This window comes from Rhineura floridana, chromosome 10 (assembly GCF_030035675.1).
Source record: "Rhineura floridana isolate rRhiFlo1 chromosome 10, rRhiFlo1.hap2, whole genome shotgun sequence".
Lineage (NCBI taxonomy): Eukaryota > Metazoa > Chordata > Lepidosauria > Squamata > Rhineuridae > Rhineura > Rhineura floridana.
The window spans coordinates 91143453-91167138 of NC_084489.1; the positions used below are offsets into that span (position 1 = coordinate 91143453).

The following is a 23686-nucleotide window of genomic DNA, read 5'->3' on the forward strand; positions in this document are numbered from 1 at the left end:
CGGCAAGGTCCATGAATTGTGACGACAGGTAACTGGCACTCCACCCAATGTTACATTTAGAATTCCGCGGGGGCTCCCTCGCCGCTCTCCCTCCGGGGGGTCGGAGGCAGCGGATGCTTCCGAATGCCCCAGTTGCTGGAGAGAGCTGCGACTGCGCTCAGGTCCTGGTTTGGGGCTTCCCGCAGCGGGCGCCCGGTTGACCACTGTAAGGACGGGATATGCTGAGCTGGAGGGGGACCGATCCAGCAGCCGGGCTCTTCTCACGTTCTTAGGGTGGGGGTGGGGAGATAGAGCAAGTCTCTGCAGGGGGAGGGGGCTGGAAGGGGAGGGGGAGCGGCCGGGGGGTTTAGGGGGAGCCCCCTCAAGAAGAGGCCGGGAGGGGGCTGGGCGGCCTGCTTTGCAGGGCGCGGAGGCTTCTTCCACCCCCGGACAACGAAGCGCCCTCGTGAGCGGCAGACACAAAGGGGGGGTGGCCGGGGGAGTAAGACTTTGGAAACTGCTGAGCCCCCCAACTCCAGGGCGCTCAGAAGGGGCGGGGCAGCTCTCGGCCCCTCCCCCTGCTGAGCCCGCGAAAGGGAGCTGGAAGAGAATGAGCCCGGAGGCGCCTCCGCTCACCTGAGTCCCTTTGGAGGAGGAGCCAGTCGCCCTTTGACCTCCACCGGCTCAGCCAATCGGGCGGCGGCGGCTCTGCAACGGCCACTTCCGCCTTGGCCCGAGGGGGAGGGGGCGCCTGACGCAGGTCGGAGCCGCTCGACCCCCCCCGCCGTAGCGATGGATCCGGCCCCCCCGGTGAGAGAGAGAGAGATAGGAGGGGGCCGGTAGAATGGGCGGGACCTTCCCCCGCCGAAGGGGGGTTTGGGTTCTTCTGGCAGGCAGAAGTTCAACGGGGGCAGCTTCTCCCCCTTTTTTAGTGGTTGCCTTTGCGCCCTTCGGAAGCTGCTCTTATTGATATATCCGTCCCTCCCCCCCGCGAGCACTCACACACACACGTACAGAGGCTGGCCGATGCCCCTTTGCTAGGAGAGGGGGGAGGGGCTGTCCTCCATTGACCCCCCCCGGCAAAGACCCCCCTCGGTCTCTGGATTTGCGGGATCCCCCCTCCGCCCTGCACCCCCCGCCCCAAAAAACAGCAAGAGGTTGAAAAAGCCAACCTGCGTCGCCCTTTGGGAGCTAGATCGCAAAAGTGGGGGAGAAGGGGGCTTCCCTGGCCTTGTTCTTTTTAAAGACATTGCCCCAGCCTGGCCCGCAAGAGGCAGTGGTGGCCACCAACGTAAAGGTTTTTAAAAGAGAATTAGACAAATTAACGGAGGAAGGTCAGGCTGTCAGTGGCTACTAGCCACAGTGGCTATGCTATGCTCGACCTCTATAGTGAGAGGCAGTACATGCTTCTGAATACCAGTTGCTGGAAACCACTGGAGGGGGAGAGTTGCTGTTGTGCTCAGTTCCAGCTTTGGGGCTTGCCAAAAGAGGCATCTGGCTTATCACTGTGAGAACAGGATGTTGGACTGGATGCACCCCCCCCCCTTTGGCCTGATCCAGCAGGCTCTTCTTAGGTTCACTAAACAGGGAGCCCCTAGGCTGGCTGCTGTGGGTCTTCCCCCAACCCTGGCTGTGCCTCTTTGTTGGCTGTTGTTCTCTGGGCAGATGCAAGGGCTGAGCCAAAAAGGCACCCCAGAATGGTTTTAACAGATAAAATAGAAAGAAACACTTATGGGCAGCTGCCTACCTCCCCCTTCTTACGCATACACACCCTGACTTACTTTCTCAGGTTTGAGAAGAAGAAAAAGAAAGTTAGGCACAAGCTTTTGTTGACGAGGCCTGCTGCTCATTAGATGTGTATAGCCAAGTGGACTTCAGGCTATGAAAGCTGATGCTGTGATAAATGTGTTGGTCTTTAAGGTGCCACAAGACTCTTTAATGGTTTTTCCAGTGTTTATGATGCCTTGCATCTTGGGAAACTCCTGGGCCACTCTTCAGAACCACACAACTCCTCTGCGGTGGTTGCTTGCCCCTCTTCATGGTTTAATTGATCTACCCATAATACTTCATAGAGCACATTTTAAGGGATCCAGGCACACTGTAGCTCATGGTAGCACATCTGTTCCCCACAACACATTTCTCCGACGGACAGAATCCCACCTGTTCATTCCCGCTTCCTTCATCAGGCAGGACTTAGAGGAAGGTCTGAATTAACAACCATTTGCACCCAAGGAGTGTCTCTGTGCTTGCTGTCTCTAACCTCTCTCTGCCCTACAGACCTTGGGGGACCTGCTCCTGACCCTCTATGAGATGGGTTTTACCGAGCAACAGGTGCGCGATGCCCTCCATGCTGGCTGTCTTACTGCTCCAGAGGCCGCCAATTGGTGAGTGACCAGATCTAACTCCACCCACCTGTCACTTGACATGCAGCTATCCCGAGGGAAAACCTTTCCAGAAGACTGCTGGTGCAGTGCTGGAAGTCAATAGTGTGTCAGAGCAGGGTTGGGAAGTGTATCTCAGGTAGCCTTCTGTCACTTTGCTCTCTTGACACCAGCGCCTGGCTCCTTCGGGCATGTGTGCTTTTGGAGTGTGCAACATTCATCTCACAATGTACCAGGAGGAAGCCTGGCTGTGAGTCCAGAGTCTGTGAGTTCAAATCCCCACTTGTGTCTCCTGGGTGCCAAGGGCCAGCTAAAGATCACCCCCCCAGTGAGTGGCTTAGGGTTACGTGCCCTGCCACCTGTGCAGCTGTGGGCAAGCGGCATAGTCCCAAGGAGCCCAGTTGCGGACAAAGAAGGGGCTGGCTTGTGCAGCTGTGGCAAGCTGAGCAGGCCCTAGCCAGCTGGGGAGGACTAGCCTCAGAGGGAGGCAATGGTAAACCCATGAACACCCTATTCATAGGGTCGCCATAAGTTGGGATCGACTTGAAGGCAGTCCATTTCCACTTTGTGGTGTAAGCAAAGCACATATCTCAGACTTAGATCCAAGCGCCCACCAGCCTCAGATGTTTCCGTGCACCTGGTCATTCTGCAAGTGGGGCTACTTGTGGCTGCTGGCCTTTAGGCCTCTAAGCAAACACAGAGGTGTGATTGAGAGGATACACTACAAGTTTACACTTTTGCTCTTTTTAAAGTGGAAGGCAGCCTCTGAGACAGATGTGGCCTGCTTGGGCAACCTGCTAAGGAGGTGTATCTGGTCTGGGCCATTTCCTCTCTAGGGGGTGTGGAATCTTTTCAGCCCAAGGCCACTTTTCCCTCTGGGCAAACTGCAGAGGGCTGCGTTCCGGCAGTGGGTGGGCCCAGAGGGAGAAGCAGGCGAAGCAGCAGGTGTGACGTTTACCTTTGTTCAGAGTAGGTTGTTGGGTCTGCTGGGCATGACTTGCACCTCCCATTCCAGACATCCCTCTGCTCCTCCTCCTCTGCTTCCAGCTAGGCCCAGTTTTCTAGAGGGAGGACTGAGGTCACTCTGCCCTGGGGAGCATGCGCTGGTATTGATGCTGCCGCCACCCACAACTGGCTCTCTGCATTCTTACTCTTGGCAAGAGGAAGCATTAAAAGGAGCAGCTCACAGCAGTGTGTCATTCCAAACAGCAATGGTATTCTGAGTGTGTCTCCTCGGGGCTGGAAATTCTTTTACATCGACACGTAGTTTGTAGAATTCCAGAACGGTAATTTTTACTGTATTTTCCTTTTAATCCCCTGTTGCCTTGCAGTTCTTGTGAGTTCATGTTGGGGTTTTTTCCTGGTATGCCACCTATTTCAACACTGAATGGTGTACCAAAAGTGTGTAATTCCGTTTCTTTCCTGCAGTTTTAGGTCTTGGAGTTGCTTACTAAAATTTCTCATGTAATTTTGCATACTCAGCTGCAGACTCTGCTGTTGACCCAACTGTGCATGCAAGGTGAGGGGAATGTGCAGTGTTCCCTTTTCCAGCTACGTTTGCCACAGCTTTCGCTTTGCTTCAAATGATATTACATTTGCACATAGTGAAAAAAGGTACCTGATTAGGACATCACAATTTGATACTGAGTTCTGACAGATACCCAGTGATGCTGCTAGGTCCCACAGCCACTTCTGGCCTCTCTCTTCTGCCACAAGGCTACTCTTTCTCTCCAAGAACACTTTTTCTTCTCTCACACTTTTACATCTCTCAGTATGCAAACCTGCCTCAGTGGACTACCTTGGCTCAACCAGCACACACTTTGCAATAATAAACTAGTAAATCTCCATACTCCGATTTTAGATCTTTAAGTAGGTCCTTGAAGTGGCACCTGTTCAGGCTTCTATGTTTAGTAAAGTGAATGCATGAGTGTGCAGCGATTCTCTTGCTGAATAGTGCAATGACCCGCAATCAACTCGCTCGAATCAAGGCTCAGGCGTGCCATTTCTTTCTTTACGAGGGTGCCAAACCTCCCCAGAGCTCCTGCTGTAGCTTGTGACCCATCAGTAGTTAAAGACTGCTAAATTTTTCACATAGTAACTCCACGTTGTGAACTGCCAGCAACACCTTCTTAAAAATAATGTCCCAGTGGTGTCATGCATTGTTGCCAAAGAAACCAAGTGCTCTCTAATCTCAAAATGGGAGATTCCACACAAGAATTTTGCCAGCTGGACTGAGTTAGTGATGTCTGTTGTCTCCCCAATAGCCAGAGAGTAGTAAACAAATTCAACAGCAGAGGCTTTCAGAGATATTCCTTGATCATCAGCCAAGTCAGTAATTTCCTCACACTCTGTCCTGAGAGATAAGCTAACACTTTCAAATAATTTTAAGTTTCTCTGTGCCAATAAAGCCGTAGTTGCACCATGCACCCCTTCATAAGCTCACCTTCGGACGGAGGCCATAGTCCTGCAGTAAGCTCGCTAACCACAGTAGTGGCTTCCACGATATCTGTCATCTCCTGCACTCTTTTCCAGATCCCTGGGTTGTTTTTTAATCATGCGGCTGCCCTTCAGTTTTGTCATGTTTGTTATGCCTTTTATTGGGATGTCTTCCTAGCCTGCCCACCCTTTTCATTACAGCAACAGCTTCTCCACAAATGAGCCAGCCGGCCTTGCTTTTAACCTCCACACAGAAATAATAGGTGGTCCATTTCTCATTAAAATGCATGACTCTCAGCAGTTACCTTTCATTTTGTTTTCTGGATCATAGAATCGCAGAGTAGAGTTGGAGGGGCCTATAAGGCCATCAAGTCCACCCCCCTGCTCCATGCAGGAATCCAAATCAAAGCATTCCTGACAGATGGCTGTCCAGCTGCCTCTTGAATGCCTCCCATGTCGGAGAGCCCACTGCCTCTCTAGGTCATTGGTTCCATTGTCGTATGGCTCTAACAGGAAGTTTTTCCTGATGTCCAGTCAAAATCTGGCTTCCTGCAATTTGAGCCCATTATTTCACATCCTGCAGTCTGGGACGAAGCCACTGGGAGTGTTCTGACAAGGCAGACAAAAGACATAACTAGTCAGCTGACATTTCTTGCCAGCAGGAGGCTTCATCACAGTTCAAGGACCTCTCTCAGGCCAGCAATAGCGATAGGATTCAGACAGACATGCATACCTGCTGACCTACTTACGTACCTCCATGCTGATGCCCTGCCCCTGTCAATTCAAGAACATGTTCCAACCCAGCAGGAGGGGTTTTTTACTGGCACAACCAAATTTTCAACAATTATAATTTCAAATAATGCAACCAAAAGATGTATCCTCTGTCAAGACTTCCCTCAGTTCCCCCCCTCAACCAAATTTCTCCTCTGGAAAGAACATTCCACTTTTAAGCCGAACACACACACCTTTTCTATCTACTCAAAAGCTGGTATCCTTTTTGCTGTGATGTTTCACGGGCTTCTGCTCCCACAGCACCCACAAATGGCACCCACATTTCCTCCATGTAAATCCTCCCCCCTCCCCATGATGACAATCCTCGCTAGTGGCTTTTCAGTGGCCATCCGTGACCGAGCAGGACTTCTGTCCGCTCCCAGGACCCTGCTGTGTCTCGGCAGATGGGTGGGCGGGGCACTCGCAGGAGTGGAGCCAAAACGAATGTGCTGCGGTGGAAACCGTTGGAAACGAGCAAGCACTTCTGAGTGCCAATGCTTTGTTGGGGCATGAGGTCCCGTTTGTGGTGAAAGAGGGGTGTGTGCAAGAGCAGAGGGCATTTTAAGCTTGTTTGAGCACCTGTGACTGACGTGGGCACATGACAGGGTCACGGGGGGGAGCCAGTGGGCTGAATTGATGTGTCTATGGGCCGAAGGTCCTGATAGCCGTGCTCCCAGCGACACTCCTGGCCCTCGCAAGCAGAGGCCTTTGCCAGCCTGGAAGTCCTTGGAGCGCAGGCGCTGGGGATTCTGCTGCCCCTTGGTGTGCAGTGGAGACCTGCACTCCTCCCGCTTGACTGCCTCACCTCCTCTCTTCCTCTAGGTTGCTGCAGGAGAGGGTGGGAGATCAGCCGCAGCCACAGCCACTGCAAAGCAACCCTCCCAGAGCACCGGACCAAAGAGCCATGGATGCCTTCAACCCACCCAGGCAGGCCCAGGAGGCATTGCCAGGGCCAGCCGCTGCCAGTCTGGGCCACAGACCACCAGGTGCAGAAACAGCTCCCTCTCCACATGCTCCTCACCCCTCCTGCAGGCGAGGTGCATGGAGATGGCCTGGCCTGCTTCTTGTTGCTCCTGTTCCACCACCACCCACCCTTCCTACTTCGGGGATGGACTTCCCAGCATGCTCTTTCCTCTCTCCCCAGGCCCCAGGATGGAGTTAGCTGACGCGGCCACGAAGGACTCCCGTGGCAGAGTGGGCAGGCATGCTTTTGCAGAGCAGCAGCGGCAGCAGCTGGCCGAGCAGATAAAAGCCGAAAAGAGGAACAAGCGGCGGGTGAGCAAGTCTCCGGCCAGGTCTCCTGGGTCAGTTACCCTGCAGCCTGCTCGGGGGATCCACTTGAGGTGGGGAGCAGAGAGTTTTCACTGCAGCTGTGTCTGGGAAGGAATCTGCATTGGTCAGGGTCTCCCATCCTCTGACCAGCTGAGCCTCTCAAGAAGCCCTCCTTCCTCCTAGGAACATGAGCTGGCCTTGCAACGAATTGCAGATGACCGGCAGCGTGTCCAGATGAAGGCCCAGGACCAGCGGATGCAAGCCTTGCCTGCCCAGGCTGTCCCAGTGGAGAACAGAGCACGGCCCTCAAGTGACAGGCAGTGCCTGCTTATGGTGAGAGGCAGATCCTTTTGACTCCTGGCTCCGTACCCACACAGCACTCCATAAGAGAGGTAGTGGGCTCTCCGACACTGGAGGCGTCCAAGAGGCAGCTGGACAGCCCTCTGTCAGGAATGCTTTGAGCTGGATTCCTGCATGGAGCAGGGGGTTGGACTCGATGGCCTTGTAGGCCCCTTCCAACTCTGCTATTCTATGATTCTAAGGGCCACATGCACACCTTTGTAGGTGCAGGCCAGAGCCTCCAGCTGGCCAGCAGGAAAAGCTCTGGAGCAAAGGGCCGCTGGCTGGCTGCAGGGGTGTGTGAACTGCGAGTCGGGAGGGTTGTAGGAACAATGGGGGAAGGTCCCTGTATGTTCCCCTGTCATTGGCTCCATTGGTCCCCCTGTCAAACCCAGAAGGGCCTGAGCACATCAGCCCACTCTCCCCTCCTGCACTTTCGAGCAACTGGTGTTGACTAGTAGCCATTGATGGCCTTATACTCCATTAATTTGCCTAACCCCCTTTTAAAGCCATCCGAGTTGGTGGCCATCATTACATTTGGTAGTAGTGAATTCCATAAACTCTGAAGAAGTACTTTTTGGTTGTCCTGAATGTCCCAACATTCACTTTTGTTGGATAGCCCTGGAAAAATCCTAACTGGTGACAAGACCTTGGGGGCGTAGGAGATAGCTCGATGAAGATGTTGGCCCAGGGTACGGCAGCAGTTGTGAAAAGGGCAAAACCCATGTTAGCGATCATTAGACAAGGAACTGAAATTGAAACTCCCTGAGGAAGGGAGAAATGGTCCCTTAGAAGGGACCCATTCCTTGGAGGATGAGCAGATATCCTCTCATGCTGAGGATACTTCTCCAGGGGGCAGAGGGATCCTGGTAGTGGCGGATTTGATCATTAGGAACATAGATAGTGGGGTGTGTGATGGGCATGCAGACGGCAGGGTGATTTGCCTGCCTGGCACAAAGGTTGCAGATGTCGCCCATTGGCTAGATAGCTTGGTAGAAAGCACTGGGGAGGAGTCAATGGTCATTGTGCACGTTGGCAAAAATGACATGAGGAAATGCAGTCGTGAGGTCCTGGAAGCAAAATTTAGCTTGCTAGGTAGGATGCTGAAAGCCAGGACCTCCAAGGCGGCTTCCTCTGAAATGCTACCGGTTCCACGTGCAGGACCAGCCAGCCAGGCACAGCTTTGTGGTTTCAATGCGCAGATGTGATGCTGGTGTTGGGAGGAGGGGTATGGATTTGTTAGGCACTGGGGGACATTTTGGGACAAGCCGGGCCTGTGTAAAAGGGATGGGCTCCACTTGAACCTGGACGGAACCAGACTGCTGGCCCTTAGAATCAAAAAGGTGGCTCCCCTATGAGGAAAGGTGCCAGCATTTGAGGGTTTTTAGTTTAGAGAAAAGGTGAGTCAGAGGTGACACGATAGAAGAGCATAAAATTATACATGGCATGGACAAAGCGGATAGAGAGGTTTTTCTCCCCCTCTCATAACCCCAGAACTCTTGGACATCCAATGAAGCTGAATGCTGGAGGATTCAGGACACACAAAGAAAGTACTAGTTAAATTGTGGAACTCACTTGCAGAGGAGGCAGTGATGGCCACCAACCTGGACAGCTTTAAAAGAGGATTAGACAGATTCATGGAGGAGGAGAAGGGTATCAGATGCTACTAGCCAGTCGGAGGCAGCATGTTTCAGAACGCCAGTTGCTGGAAACCCCTGGAGGGGAGACTGGCTCTTGCACTCAGGCCCTGCTGGCAGACTTTCCATGGGTGCTTCTGGTTGGCCACTGTGAGAACAGGATGCTGGACTAGATGGGCCCCTTTGGCCTCTCCAGCAGGCTCTTCTTAGGTTTGCATGTACTTATAGAATCACAGAATAGTAGAGTTGGAAGGGGCCTACAAGGCCATCCAGTCCAACCCCCTGCTCAATGCAGGAATCCAAATCAAAGCATTCCCGACAGATGGCTGTCCAGCTGCCTCTTGAATGCCTCCAGTGTTGGAGAGCCCACTGCCTCTCTAGTAATTGGTTCCATTGTCGTATGGCTCTAACAGTTAGGGCGTTTTTCCTGATCTCAAACTGCTAATATGATAAAGCCTCATCTGCGGATGTTGAGGAGAATCCCGGTGAGGCACCTTCCCAAGCGGCACTGCTCAGCGCCTTCTCCGCCTCCCCCAGGTCCGGCTCCCCTCGGGGGACTCCGTGCGTGCATGTTTCACAGCTGACTCCTCCCTGGAGAGCGTCCAGCAGCACCTCTTCTCTCTGTGCCCAGAGCTGCCGCCCTCCTTCTCCTTCCTGCAAGGATTTCCCAAGCGGCACTTTGGCCCAGCCGACCTGCCAAGCAGCCTGCAGGCTCTGGGCCTGGCCCCCAGCGCCACCCTCTGCATCCTGGGCCCAGTGCTGGATGCCCCGGATTCCAGGGGGCCTGTACCGGAGCCCCCACCACAGACCCCCCCTGAGGCAATGGTGGTGGGATTTGGCCAGCAGCAGCAACAGCAGCAGGAGGAGAGAGCAGCCTTCATACAAAGCAGGGGGGTGCTGCCTTCGCTCCTCCACTCCCCAGCACAGAGGGTGGTTCCGGGAGACCTCAGAGGGATCTGTAGCCACAGGGGCCTGGCCTTCCCTGAGCGTCATCGCTGGGGTAAGTGATGTCCTGTGGATTTCTTTGCTTCCCTCCCCCCGCTCTCCCAGGCCGAGTTCAGCGAGTCCCAGCAGCCCCTGAATGTGTGTAGGAGCCGATAACCTTCCCTCCCTCCCCCCCCCGGTGCCTAAAACTATTCTGGTTGGGTCTGTTTTCCTTCTTAGTCATCTTGGGTGCTTATTAGTTATGTGCAGACAGAATGGGGGAGGGGATATAAATCTGATAAGGTGAATAAGAGGCTCCTGCCCAGACTGGGCCAAATCTCCTGGTGCCTCTTTCCCAGCAAGGTGGCCATTGACAGGAGGGTGAGGGGGGCAGATCTCTGCTCCTCAGGCCACGAGGGGGGGGTGTCACTAAACCTCGGAACTCCATTTCCCATAATGCAGTGCCATTGGCAGAAAGGCCCACTTTGTGGTGTGCGTTGAATAGGCAGAGGCTTCTCAAGGGCACTGACCCATCAGCCTGCATCCCCGCGTATGTTTGGGGTCACTGGGGCAGGGGGGCTGTTCCAGCCCTCCCTGTGGAGGCTCCTCTGGCCACAGGAGCTGCGTCCAGCCAGCCGCTTTTTTTGTGGAGGGTGGTGTGGAGCTGCACGTGGCCTGGAATGCCCCAGGGGCTCGCCTGCCTGTCCTCGCAGGCCCCGGGAGTGTTCTCTCCACCTCCGCGTTCTCTCTTCCTCTCCCCCTTGATGGGGACGTGCAGCCTGCACAGGGTCCTGGGAGCTGGGCCACCGGAGGGGCAGCCTCGAGGCAGAGGGAGTCAGTGGGTTGGCACCCCTAGCTGAGCAGGCCTGCTCTGTGTCTGTCTGACAGGCAGGGGACAGAGGCTGGACTCAGAGGAGCCCATGGAGGAGGGGGAGCCCTTGGCATCAGTGCGGGTGGAAGAAGAAGAGGAAGAAGAAGAGGCCCCCGGTGAGGAGCCACCTCTGCTGGACCGGCCCAGGCATCCAGGTGGGAGGCACAGCAGGAAGGGGAGGAGGGTGAGCTGTGGGGGGGAAGATATAGTTGGAGGGACCCAAGTTCTGGCCAGCCTGGAACCCCCTCCCCAATTGCTGAGTGGAGGTCTGCAGGGGAGTCGGGGGGCATGAGCTGAGGGTGGCTTCTGGCTGTTTTCTTAAGCATCAGCACTGCAAAAACCCCTTGGGGGGAGAAGGGGGCCCAGCCGGCAGCCAAGAGCACAGGAGAAGGTGGGCCTCTGGTGCGTTGGCAGGAAAGTCAGTCTCTGGAGGGGGGGAAGCCCCTTGCTGAAGACTGGGGGAGGCCTGGAGAGCAGAAGGCATGGGGGGGGGCTGGAAGTGCGGGAGGGCAGAAGGAAGCAGCTCCAATTCTGATGGGTCTTCTTCTTGCTTGAAGGTTCCCTGCCCCCCAGGGAACGTGCTCGGGAGGTCCCAGGGCCTCGGCACCAATGGCCAGCAGAGGGCAACCTGCTGAGGTAGGAGCATTGCAGAGGGAGGAGGTGCTTGCTTTATGAGGGGGGGGGAGGTGATGGCAGACGGGGAATGCCAGCAGTGGGGATGGAGGTGGGGGAGGACTGTCTTCCCCGGAAGCAGGGTGCTCTTACGGGAATTGGGGGCTGGGGGGCCGGGGTGGCTTGGAAGGTGGGAATGTGAGGAGCAAGGGAGAGGTCCAAAGCCGCTCCAGGGGCCCAGCCCTCTCTTCTCATCTCCCCCCAACCACAGGAGTGCAGATGGTGACAGAGAAGAGCCGCCCGACCTGCCGCTCGCCGTGGCCCAGGCGGCTGAGCAGCGCCTCCAGCAGGCAGTCGCGCGGGGCCAGGAAGATGCCGAGAGGGTCCTGCCTCCTGCAACGCCTCCCCTAGGCCGCAGACCACCCCTCGTGCTGCCACTCTTCCAGCTGTCTCTGCAGGGGGCCGTTGCCCTCCTCACAGGTACTGCCCCCCATTCCTCCGGCCTGACGCCTGCGGTCCTTCTCCCTCCTCCTCGTCGCTCCCTTCTTCCTCTTCCTCTCCTTCCTCTTCCTCTTCCAGCCCCCAGGAAGCAGTACTGCAGCAGCCTGTCCTCCCTGACGCCGACGCTGGCAGAGCATCTCTTGGCCCACCTGGCCCAGCAAGGCCTGCTGAGCCCCCGCAGCCTAAGGCTCTTCTTTGGCTGCCCCCTCCAGAAGCTGGCCCTCGACTGCTACCCCTACGCCACCAATGAGCTGCTGCGCCAGCTGCGGGCCTTCCCCAGCCTCCGCCACCTCAGCCTCCTCTCCTGCCCGGTCATCACTGGTGAGTGGCGAGGGAGGGCTGGCTGCAGCTGCTCAGGCCCAGGGAGACACCACGCCTCTCCCTCCGGCCCCCTGTGCTCACACAGCCGGCCAGATGCCTGTTGCGGGAGGGCGGAGGCCTCCCCCCCCCACGCTTTCCAGCATGCTGCCTCCAACCGTGGAAGGAGAGGTCTCTGGGCGTGGGGCGCTTCCATCCTCCCTCCCCTCGTAGCCCACACTCCACACCCTCCGGCTTCCAGGCCTTCTGGCTGGGCTGGAAATGTTTTTGTTGGGAACAGGTTGCAGATCTTCAGAAGCTGGGGTGGGGGGTGAGCTTGGAAGGGGAGCTGGGCTGAAAGTCTTCCCCGTGCCCAGGACGTGGGGCTCCTCGGGCTCCTCCGTGGTCCCTCCGCAGAGAGCAGCATGTGAGGTGCTCTGCAGAGGCCAGAGGGGGTGATGCGCTCCCTGCCAAGAGGGACCCTCAGGCCAAGCAGGAAAAAGGAGGCGGGCGGTCTTGGGAGGGGGCGCTGAGGGCTTGCCAGGGGAGTGGGGAGGAGAGGTGACCTGGGAGCTTAGCTGTTGGGGGGGAATTCATACTTATGGCCGCCAGAACTGATCCGCTCCTCCCTCCTGCCCCCCCCCCAGACCAGGGCCTCTCTGTGGTGCAGCACCTGACCCGCCTCCAGCACCTCAACCTCTCTGCCTGCGTGAAGCTCACAGACAACTGCCTGCACTTCCTGAAAGGTACATCTGCGCACGGCTCTCTCTCTGCTCTCCAATCCACCTCATGGCCCGTCCGCCCATCCATCCATCCATCCATCCTGCATCTGTGTGTGAGGCCCCTTTTGCCTCTCTCTCTCAAGCTTCCCTGCGGGATGGGGGGTTTCAGTGGGTCCTCTGTGATACCAGAGAGGCCAGCGTGGCTGTGGGGAGATCTGTGTTGCCCTCCTCTCCTGGCCTGTCCTCCTGAGCATCCCATTGCTGGCTGATTGTGAGTGCAGGACGTGTGGGCTGAGGGAGGAGGCGTCTGCATGTCACAATGCCTGCCTTGTCCTGTAGGGTGCAAGGGCGTGGCTTGGCCCCAGCACTCCTGCTGCCCCCCAGTGCCCCTCCTGGCTCTGCCCGGGGTTCCTCTGCCCACCTGCGTGTGCTGCTCTCCCCACAGGGCTCACCCAGCTCTCTCACCTGGCGCTCGACCAGACACAAGTCTCGGACCGGGGCCTGGCTGAGTTCCTGCCCTCGGCACCTCCCTCCCTCACCCACTTGAGCCTCAACCAGACAGGCATCACGGAGAGCACCCTTCGCCTTCTGCCTCAGTGCGCCCCCCAGCTCTGGATGCTGAGTGTCAAGCAGACAGGCGTAAGTGGACCCCTAGAAACAGAGAGGGAGTCTTCTCCCCAGCGCCAGCTCATAAGGCTTCTCCTCTCTCTCCCCCCCCACACACTTATGGGCCCTGTATGTGGCTGGCAGATTCAGGGGGGGATTTGGGGCAGCCTTCCCTGACCATGCTGGGGTTGATCTCTCCAGGTCACTGATGTTTCAGCACTGCGGGGCTTGGAAGCTCTGCAAGCGCTTCATCTTGACGGCACCCGCGTGAGCGAGACCTCCCTCCGGGCCCTCTCCTCGCACCCCTCCCTCTCCAGCCTGACGCTTTCAGGAGTCCAGTCGGTTGACAGCAACAAAGCCCTGCAGCTGGTCTCAGGTAACGGGATGGAGCCAGAGCCTCCCAGCATGGGCCAGCGTCCTCGCCACGCAGGGGCCACACCTCTCATCGGGCCATGCTGCCTCCATTCCACCCAATGAAAAGAGTTGCGTTGAAGTCAAAACACAGGACCTGTCGAGGGGTTTGCCTGTGGAGACTGTAGGTTTGATTCCGATGGCAGCACAGAGAGAGAGAGGAGTCTCTGATACGCATTTTTACAGAAAGGGCGTCTTGTGAGGTGAATCCAGGCTGTTTTGTTGTTGTTATGTGCCTTCAAGTCAATTTTGACTTATGGCGACCCTATGAATCAGCGACCTCCAACAGCATCTTTCATGAACCACCCTGTTCAGATCTTGTAAATTCAGGTCTGTGGCTTCCTTTATGGAATCAATCCATCTCTTGTTTGGCCTTCCTCTTTTTCTACTCCCTTCTGAACTTTAAAGTTACATAAATCTTCTGTTGTCATTACTTTGGTCTTTTGGATGTTCAGCTGTAGTCCTGCTTTTGTGCTTTCCTCTTTAACTTTCATCAGCATTCATTTCAAATCATTGCTGGTTTCTGCTAGCACTATGGTATTGTCTGCATATCTTAAATTATTGTCATTCCTCACTCCAATTTTCACGCCTCCTTCATCTTGGTCCAATCCTGCTTTCTGTATGATATGTTCTGCATATAGGTTAAACAAATAGGGTGAGAAAATACACCCCTGTCTCACACCCTTTTCTGAATTGGAATCAATCGGTTTCTCCATATTCTATCCTTACAGTAGCCTCTTGTTCATATAGGTTGCACTGTGGCACTCCCTTTGTTTTTTTAAAGCATTCCATAGTTTTTCATGATCTGCACAATCAAAGGCTTTGCTGTAATCTATAAAGTACAGGGTGATTTTCTTCTGAAATTCCTTGGTCCATTCCATTATCCAACGTATGTTTGCGATATGATCTCTGGTACCTCTTCCCTTTCTAACTCCAGCTTGGACTTCTGGCATTTCTCGCTCCATATATGGCAAGAGCCTTTGTTGTAGAATCTTGAGCATTACTTTACCTGCATGGGATATTAAGGCAATAGTGCAATAATTACTGCATTCCCTGGGATCCCCTTTCTTTGGAATTGGGATTATATTGAATGCTTCTAGTCTGTGCGTCATTGCTTAGTTTTCCATATTTCTTGACAGATTTTAGTCAAAATTTGGACAGATTCAGTCTCCGTAACTCGTAACAACTCTATTGGTATGCCGTCTATTCCTGGCGATTTGTTTCTTCCAAGTATTTTAAGAGCAGCTTTCACCTCACATTCTAAAATTTCTGGTTTTTCATTGTATGGTTCCTCCGTGAATGAATCTGTCATCCTGGCGTCTCTTTTACAGAGTTCTTCAGTGTATTGCTTCCATCTTCTTTTATTTCATCTTGGTCAGTCAGTGTGTTCCCCTGTTGATTATTCAGCATCCCTACTCTTGGTTTAAATTTCCCTTTCATTTCTCTAATCTTTTGGAATAGGGCACTTGTTCTACTTTGTCTTGTATTTCTATACAATAACTATTGTAATAGTTCTCTTCGTCCCTACGTACTAGTCGCTGTATTGTTGCATTTAGGGTTCTGACCATGTTTCTATCTCCTCTTGCTTTTGCTTTCCTTCTCTCTTTAGCCATTTTAAGAGTTTCTTCAGTCATCCATTGAGGTCTTTCTCTCTTTTTAACTAGAGGTATTGTCTTTTTTGCATTCTTCCCTGATTATGTCTCTGACTTCAATCCATTGTTCTTCTGGTTCACTGTCAACTAAGTTTAAAGCCTCAAATCTGTTCCTTATTTTATCTTCATATTCTTCTGGGATGTTATTTAAATTGTATTTTGGCATTATGATTGCTTTGTTGTTCAGCTTTACTCTGATTTTCAATATTACCAGTTCATTATCTGTACCGCAGTCTGCTCCTGGTCTTGTTTTTGCAGAAATTATGGAACTTCTCCATCTTCTGCTACCAATTACATAATCAATTTGATTCCTATATTGACCGTTTGGCGATATCCATGTGTAGAGTCATCTTTTCTGTTGCTCAAAAAATGTGTTTGCAAGTAACAAATTATTGGCTTCACAGAATTCAGTAAGTCTTTCTTCTGCTTCATTTCTATCTCCTAAGCCCAATTTCCCCACAATTCCTAGTTCTTCTCTGTTACCAACTTTTGCATTCCAGTCCCCCATGATTATCATCATATCTTGTTTTGGTGTGTGATCAATTTCTTCCTGTACTTCTGCGTAAAATCTTTCCAATTCCTCTTCTTCTGCATTTGCTTTGGAGCATAGACTTGGATGATGGTTATGATAATACATTTCCCCTTAAATTTCATTTATATCACTCTCTCAGACCTTGCGTTGTAGCTCCTAATTGCTTTTGCTACATCACCTCACTATTAAAGCAGCCCCATTTCTTCTTATAATGTAATGTTGATACGCTCAATTTCTTGCTTGACAATTTCTAACTTTACCTGGTTCATGCTTCTCACATTCCATGTTCCTATTGTGTGTGTTGTGCAACTCCGGACTCTCCTTTCGCATCTGTGCGCATCAGCCCCTGGGCTTCCTTTTGGCTTTGACCCAGCTGCGTCATTAGTCACAGCGCTACTCGTACTTGTCCTTTGTCCTTCCCCAGTAGCTCGGTGAGTGCCTTCTGACTTGGGGGTCTCATCTTCCAGCACTATCTCGTGTTGCATTTTGGATACTCTGTTCATAGGGTTTTCGTGGTAAGAGTTATTCAGAGGTGGTTTACCATTGCCTTCCTCTGAGTCTGGATGCATCTTAGTCTGGTGTTTCAGCTTTGACCATTCTGCCTTGGGTGTCCCTGCTAGGAGTCTAGCCTCTTGGTCTAGACTCCTGACGGCATTGCTCTCAGCTTCTGCAACACTCTCAAACCCCCTCACCACGTTAAGGTGTGCATCCCTGAGGAGGAATCCAAGCTGTATCTTGTCCCAAGTATCACAGCCAAAAGGGGCAGGGGCAGCAGGGGAGTTGCTGTGTGCACACACAAGCATCCACCCAGCAGTTTCTCCCTAGAAAGCTCCCTCAGTGGGCCAGCCTGCCTTGCCTCTGCAGAATACAAAGTGAGAGAGCCAAGCTGCACAGGGGATGAGGGCGGATGGCTGGCTGCCACGCTCAGCACCAATATATCGACTCTGACCCAAAGCTCCCCTGCTGGGACACAAGGCTTTGCTCCAGCGGCTGCTGACAGAGCCCAGAATGGCTGCTGCCTGCTCGGGCTGCCTGTCTTCTTGGCCCTTCTCAGGGAGCTGCACCCTCAGAGGGGCGTGGAGTCCGTGGTGGTTGATGGCTGCCCCAGATTCAGGGGAGTGACTGCCTTGCATCCCGAGAGAGGTCCCCCTTCCGCTGCGCTCTGCTCCTCTCCTCTCCTCCTGGGATGTGTCTGGGCTGGCAGAGCGGCCCTTCTGCTCCAGCAGAAGGAGGATCTCATGCATGTACCCGGTGGCTTTTGCAGGGCTGCCCTTGGTGCACCTGTCTTTGCCAAGCCGGCACACGGTGACCGATGCTGGCCTGGCTGCCTTGTGTCACCTGACTGGCCTCCTGGAACTGGACCTGACGGACTACACCCAGGTCACAGATGAGGGTCTGCAGCATCTGCCGCAGCTGTGCAGGTGAGTGACACCACTCCACCACCCCACACACACACAGGCTATGGGTTTGCCTAAGCCTGAGCTCTGCCCCCTTCCCCCCCAATCCTGGCAGAAGCTGCTCCCCAGGCCGCCTCCAGGGGTGAGTGGGCTCTGGCAAAGTTCCCTCTCCTGCCCCCCCCATTGACAGGCATACCTAGTGGGAGGGAGCAGCAGTGAGCCAAAACAGCACCGGGTGCCTGGGTCTAGGTGCCATCTGCACTTCCCAAAGTGCCCTGCAGGGAGGCTGCGAGGGGCAGATCGACCCAGCCGCCTGGTGCTGCTTGGGGTGGGCTTCGTGCAGATGCTAGTCCCGGCTGCTCCCACTGACCCCCCCCCCCCGCCTTCTGCCTCTCATGCCTGGACAACAAATCCCTCCCACCTTCCGCTCAACGGAGTTGGGGCACAGGCAGCCATTAAAGGTCGAGAAGTAAGCTCAGAGTTGCCTCCTCCTCCCCTTCCTCCCCTGGGCAATATCCCATCCAAGAATGCCATCCTCACAGGGGAAATCCCCAGGTGTGGCTTTTTCCTCCAGCCTCTCCCCCCTCCCTCTTCCTCAGTGGCCAGTTCCCTTCCTGGCCAGCACCTGAATTTCATTTTGAGAAGAGGCCCCCAGGAGATGGGTGGGGACTGAGGGTCTGCGGGAGCAAAAGCCCCCCCTCCTCATGTCCTGTTCCTGCCCAAACGTGGGGAGGCCGTAGTCTGTGGAGAGTGTCTGGGAGTCCCTTGATGGCTGGCTGTGTCCCCCTCCCCCTGCAGGCTGCGTCGCCTGTCGCTCTCCAACACGCTGGTCACAGACAGCGGCTTGCCCCACGTTCAGGGTCTGCAGCTTCTGGAGGAGCTGTGCTTGGATCGCCTCAAGATCTCCAGTGCAGGGGTGGCGTGCTGCATCGTCCGTCTCCCCCACCTGCAGGTATTGGCAGTCCCAGCTGGGCCCAGGGAAGCTCTCCTGGGAAGGGAAGAAAGCCCCAAAGCCATGGAGGGGAAGCTGCCTTGCCTGAGGGTCAGCTCCGGCCACGGCCCTCCCGCGGCCCAGGCACCATCCTGGGGAGGCAAAGGGCTGCTGCTTCCTCCTCCTCAGCCCCTGCCTTCAGGTTGCTGTGACTGAGAGGGACGCTAAGGGATGCTGCGGCTCCTCCTCCTAGGTGCTGAGTCTGGCCAGCACCCCAGTCGGAGACACTCTGGCCCGGCTGGGCATTGCCCGCTGCAAGCAGCTGCTGAAAGCGAACCTGAGCCGCACCCGCCTCACTGACAGAGGTAAGGCCAGCGGTGGCCCAGGGGGGTTGGGGCAGGGCTGGTCCATAGCGCCAGCTGCTGGCACAAAGAGCACTGCAGGAAGCAGAGGCCCCCTTCTCATGGGACGGAGTGTTGTCACAAAGGAAGTGGAGTATAAAGCAGGACTGGAGGTGACGGCACAAGGCAGGAGAGTTTGCTGGTGCGAGGGAGATCTGCCCCCTGCAGGGTTAGGACTAGTTTTGAAGGCCCGTCTGTAAATGCAACACACACTTTTGTTACAAAAGGGTGCAGTTGGTCTGCAAGCCTGCGCTTCCCACATGCAACCCCGACACTCCACCTTGGGACCTTTTGACTTACTTTTTTTGAACTACAACTCCCATCAGCCCCAGCCAGCATGGCCACTGGATTGGGCTGATGGGAGTTGTAGTTCAAAAAAGTAACTTTTCCAAGCTCTGGTTCTGAAGGAGTTAAAGCTAACATTTTTTATTTATTTATTGAATTTATATCCTGCCCTTCCTCCCAGTAGGTGCCCAGGGCAGCAAGCTCCCAGTTCTAAAAGCAGGGGTAGAAGTGCATAATAAAGCTAGGATGCAGTAAAATTTGTCAGGGAAATTGAGGGGAGGGAAATGTTGGCTAAAGCTAGGAGAAGGGGGAGGGTTTGTCGAAAGGGGTGGAGATGACCCCAGAAGGCCAAAGGAAACTGGCTAGGGCCGCGTGCTTTGGAAAGAGAAGGGGAGGTTGCTGGAGGGAGGTGGTGGTTTGGGGTTTTGTGGGGGTTTGGAAAAGGTTTTAGGGCAGGCATTGGGAGAAAGCAATGGGAAGATCTCGGGGGTATGGTGGGAGGATGGGCAGAGAGTAGCAAGGGGAAGAAAGAGGCTCTGGATTGGGCATGAAAACAGAAGGGGGGGAGGGAGGCTTGGCCACCTGATGGTCTTCCTGGAGGGGTGTGTGCCTGTCCTGGGGTTCGACATGGTGGAGGTGAGGGTTCCTCCTTCAGCAACAGAAAGTAAAGGGGGGCGAGGAAAGTTCAAGGGAAAGGAAGGGGAGAGGGTTCTTTAGGGATTCCAAAGATTCCTAGTTGCTAAGGCAAAAAGTAACTTTTGTGCCCAAACTGGGGGCTTAATGGTTGCAACGAAAGCAAAGACACTCCCCTTTTCCTGTCTTATCAAAGGTCAGGATGGATTAAGGGTTGCAGTCTTGGTTAAAGGTGTGGTCCTTCTAGTTCTAACAACAGGAAAGTAGAAATTAACCGTAACTGTGATTGCTTCTAAGTTGGGAACTTGATTTTCCACTTTAATAAGCAAAGCAAAGGAGCAAGTTGGAAACCTACAGATAAGCATCTGCCTGAAGGGGGTGCTGGCTGTTTGTGCGTGTCAGGCATTTAGGGCAAATTGCCCACCTGGCTCTTGGTTATGGGCCCAACTGCTCCTTTGTCTTCCCACAACTGGAATTTCAGCCTCCGTTCACTGAACACGGTTCCCTGTATACAAGCAATAATCAAAATTAGGTTGATCTCATAACACGATGCTATTCAGAGCATGGTGTCTCCGGAAACCATCCTGAGCTGATCTGTATCAGCCGGAGTGAGGCTGAGAGAGGTGAAGAGTTGGAGGATGGGGTGCTGTGGAGGGGGTTGCAGAAGGGTGCCACTTGTTGGGATCCCACTGCTAAGTGGTCTTGGCCAGCCCCTGGAAAGAGTCCCCATCCGGCTGCTTCCCTTTGCGTGGCCTCACCTGCTCCCCCTTCTCTCCAGGACTGCGCTTCCTCCACCAGGTGCCCCTCGTCCAGCTCAACCTCGATGGCTCAGGCGTGAGTGCTCTTGGGGTGGCCAACTTCCTGGCAGCCTGCCCCACCATTGGCAGCGTCCGCGCCAGCCACTTGCGCATCCTGTCCTCAGAGGATGTCTCGGATGAAGAAGGACCCAGCTAGGCGGGTGATGTAAACCCTCCCCCAGGCATTGGCTGGTGCCTGTCCGGTTTCTCCCCCCCCCCAAAAAAAAAAAATGGCATGGTGCACTTTCTCCCACGTCTCTCTTCTGGTTGCTGGATTGCCCGACTGCTTTGCTCTGGCTCTTCAGGAGACTGATTTCGTTGCTTCTGGTTTTCTGCTGTGCTGGACTGGCCAGGGTTGGCGTTTGTGCATCATCACACGAGAGGTGTTTTGGGAGTCCTGCAGTGATGAGGAATCTTGGCTTTGGTCTAAATTCTGACTTGTTTCCTCTCTCACCTTGTGGGGGGAGCCTTTTTGAGGATTTCCCTGCAGATGCACAATGGGTGGTGGTGTTTTTTAAAGAGGTCTGTTTTAAAGTGTGCGGCTCCAGGTTCTGCTTCCACGACAAGGAGCAACTCCATCCTGGGAATCAGCAGGCCGAAAAAGGAACAGCATTGGAGAGCGTGAGGACAAAACGTCAAGCAGCAGCCTGTTCCTGGGGTGGAAGATGCTGGCAGCCATCGCTGTGCTCCAGTTTCTGTGGAGAAGGAAAGAGACATAAGAGTGGGCTGAGATACAGGGGCCTGCCCTTTTCGGGCTCTCTTGGCCCTTTCCCAGCTTGGGAGCAGCCTGGGGCAGTGAGCAAGGGTGGGGTGACAGAGAACTGAAATCTATCTGAAGCTTGTGCCTTAATGATTTCCAATAAAAAGAGAAATTGATGTTTGTGGGTCCTCCTGTTTGTGTAGCCGCTGAGTGGCTGACTTGCTTAGGTCAGGAGTGAGATGTCTGTGGCTGTTGTCCTCCACCGTTGGCCATTCTGGCTGCTTGGAGTGGGGATCCACAGGCACCCCCCATCCCTGGCTGAGATGATACAGAGCAGATGATGGCAGAGTGCCCCTTTCCCACTGTGGGTAGTGAAACTGGTGTTTTTGGAGGGGTTGTCCCAGACCTCCTTCCTCCTCTCCATGCCTCTGGCTGCTGTGAAATCTTCCTGATTTAACGTTCTCTCCTACGTACCCCCTTGGCACTCCTCCCTCCCTCACATTGCCACAGCCTTGATGGAGACAAATGGGGTGGGGTGCTACCCATTCTGCCTGGAGACAGGTAGCTAGCCCTGTGGCAAGAGACTATCTGCAAGGATGTGGGGAGAGACACCCCTGAATCTGCATACGTGTGTGATCAGCTACTGGTTGCTTTCAGACCTCCTCCCCGCCCCTCCATTTAAGGACACTGCAGCACTGCCTGCAGAGGGAGGGTAGAGATGAGATTGCAAAACCTCCCTACGGCCTGATCCAGCCTCCTGTTCCATTGGGAAGCCCACAAGCAGCCCCTGAATTCAAGCGCAACTCTCCCCACTTGTGATTCCCAGAAACTGGAATTCAGAGGTAATGTGGGGGTAGAACCTAGCCATTGTAACCCTTGATAGTCTTTTCCATGAATCTGCCTAATCCTCTTTTAAAGACATCCAACTTGGTGGCCGCCACTGCCTGTTGGAGAAGTAAATTCCAGGGTTTAACTGTGCTCTGAGTGAAGAAATCCATTCTTTTTTTGTTTTTAATTATTATCTTATCAATAAACAAAGGAAAAGCTTAATTGTTTATTTGATATATATCCCCCCCTTTCTCCCAGTAGGAGCTCAGAGCAGCAAACCAAAGCACTAAAAACACTTTAAAACATCATGAAAACAGACTTTAAAATATATTAAAACATCTTAAAAAACATTCTTAAAAAGCTTTAAAAACCTTTTTTTAAAAAAAAAATTAAAGGTTTAAAAACATATTAAAAAGCAATTCCAACACAGATGCAGACTTGTTGAAGGCTTGATGAAAGAGGAAGCTAAAAAGATAACAGAGATGACCCCTGTCTAATATTTAAGGGGAGAGAATTCCACAGGGTAGGTGCTGCCACGTTAAAGGTCCGTTTCCTACGTTGTGCAGAACGGACCTCCTGATAAGATGGTATCTGCAGGAGGCCCTCACCTGCAGAGCGCAGTGATCGACTGCGTATATAAGGGATAAGACAGTCTTTCAGGTATCCTGGTCCTGAGCTGTATAGGGCTTTGTACACCAAAACTAGAACTTTGAACTTAGTCCGGTAGTTAATAGGTAGCCAGTGCAATTCGTTCAGCAGCAGTGACATGTTGATGATACCCTTTCCCAGTGAGCATTTTGCACCAGCTGCAACTTCTGGACCAACCTCAAGGGTAGCCCCACATGGAGTGCATTACAGTAATCCAGCCTGGAGGTTACTAGTGCATGGACAACAGTGGTCAGGCTATCCTGGTCCAAAAATAGCCGCAGCTGTCTTTCCAGCCAAAGCTGGTAAAAGGCACTTCTGACCATTGAGGTCACCTAGCCTCTAGTGACAAAGATGAATCGAGGAGCACCCCCAGACTACAGACCTGCTCTTTCAGAGGGAGTATGACCCCATCCAAAGCAGGCAACTGACAAAAGTTGGGAACCACCAACCCCCACAGCATCTCCGTCTTGCTAGGATTTAGACTCAGTTTATCTGCCCTCATCCAGTCCACCACCAAGTCCAGCTAGCAGTCCAGGGCTTGCACGGCCTCTCCAGATTCTGATGTTACAGAGAAATAGAGCTGGGTATCATCAGCGTACTGCTGACACCTTGCCCAAATCTGATGACTGCTCCCAAGGGCTTCATATAGATGTTAAACAGCATGGGGACAGGATGGCACCCTACAGCACCCCACAGCACAACTGCTAGGGGGCCGAAAGACAGTCACCCAATGCTATCATCTGAGAGTGACCCTGGAGATAGTATTGGAACCACTGTAATACATTGCCTCCAATAACCATCTCACCAAATCGGCCCAGAAGGATACCATGGTCAATGGTATCAAAAGCCACTGAGAGATCAAGTAAGAATAACAGGGTCGCACTCCCCCAGCCCTTCCAATAAAGGTCATCCATCAGGGCGACCAAGGCTGATTCAGTCCCATAACCAGGCCTGAATCTAGATTGGAATGGGTCGAGACCACTTGGCCGCCTGCTGCTGTCTGTGCTCTACTGTGGGCTTGGCACCAGGAAGCCTGCGTTTGTGCGGCGCAGGGCGGCTAGGGGCTGGTGAAAGCCCCCTCCCTATTGGACTGCCTAGGACCGGATGCCAGTGGGAGGGAGGG

At 53.9% G+C, this 23686-nt stretch overlaps 1 protein-coding gene across 2 annotated transcripts; it reads left to right on the forward strand.

Annotated features, from left to right (window-relative positions):
• The first annotated feature begins 585 nt into the window (after positions 1-585).
• LOC133365071 (uncharacterized) lies at positions 586-21263 on the forward strand. 2 transcript variants are annotated; one of them, XM_061586372.1, is made up of 17 exons: positions 586-789; positions 2257-2363; positions 6390-6553; positions 6712-6842; positions 7023-7172; positions 9353-9815; positions 10628-10765; positions 11168-11246; positions 11494-11702; positions 11802-12044; positions 12668-12766; positions 13188-13381; positions 13550-13724; positions 17208-17364; positions 18139-18292; positions 18525-18636; positions 20369-21263. In XM_061586372.1, the coding sequence occupies exons 1-17, from the start codon at positions 772-774 to the stop codon at positions 20542-20544; spliced, it is 2769 nt and encodes a 922-aa protein (XP_061442356.1). In that variant the 5' UTR covers positions 586-771; the 3' UTR covers positions 20545-21263. The 2 variants fall into 2 exon arrangements, with proteins under 2 accessions (XP_061442356.1, XP_061442358.1); XM_061586374.1 differs by lacking the exon at positions 586-789 and adding an exon at positions 3408-3646 and having other exon boundaries at positions 2284-2363.
• The last annotated feature ends 2423 nt before the right edge of the window (positions 21264-23686 follow it).

Excerpts from the sequence above, each read along its gene's own strand:
- LOC133365071 (XM_061586372.1), top strand. Across the intron at positions 2,364-6,389 it reads GCTCCAGAGGCCGCCAATTG|GTTGCTGCAGGAGAGGGTGG; the intron begins GTGAGTGACCAG and ends CTCTTCCTCTAG. Across the intron at positions 12,767-13,187 it reads CTGCCTGCACTTCCTGAAAG|GGCTCACCCAGCTCTCTCAC; the intron begins GTACATCTGCGC and ends CTCTCCCCACAG.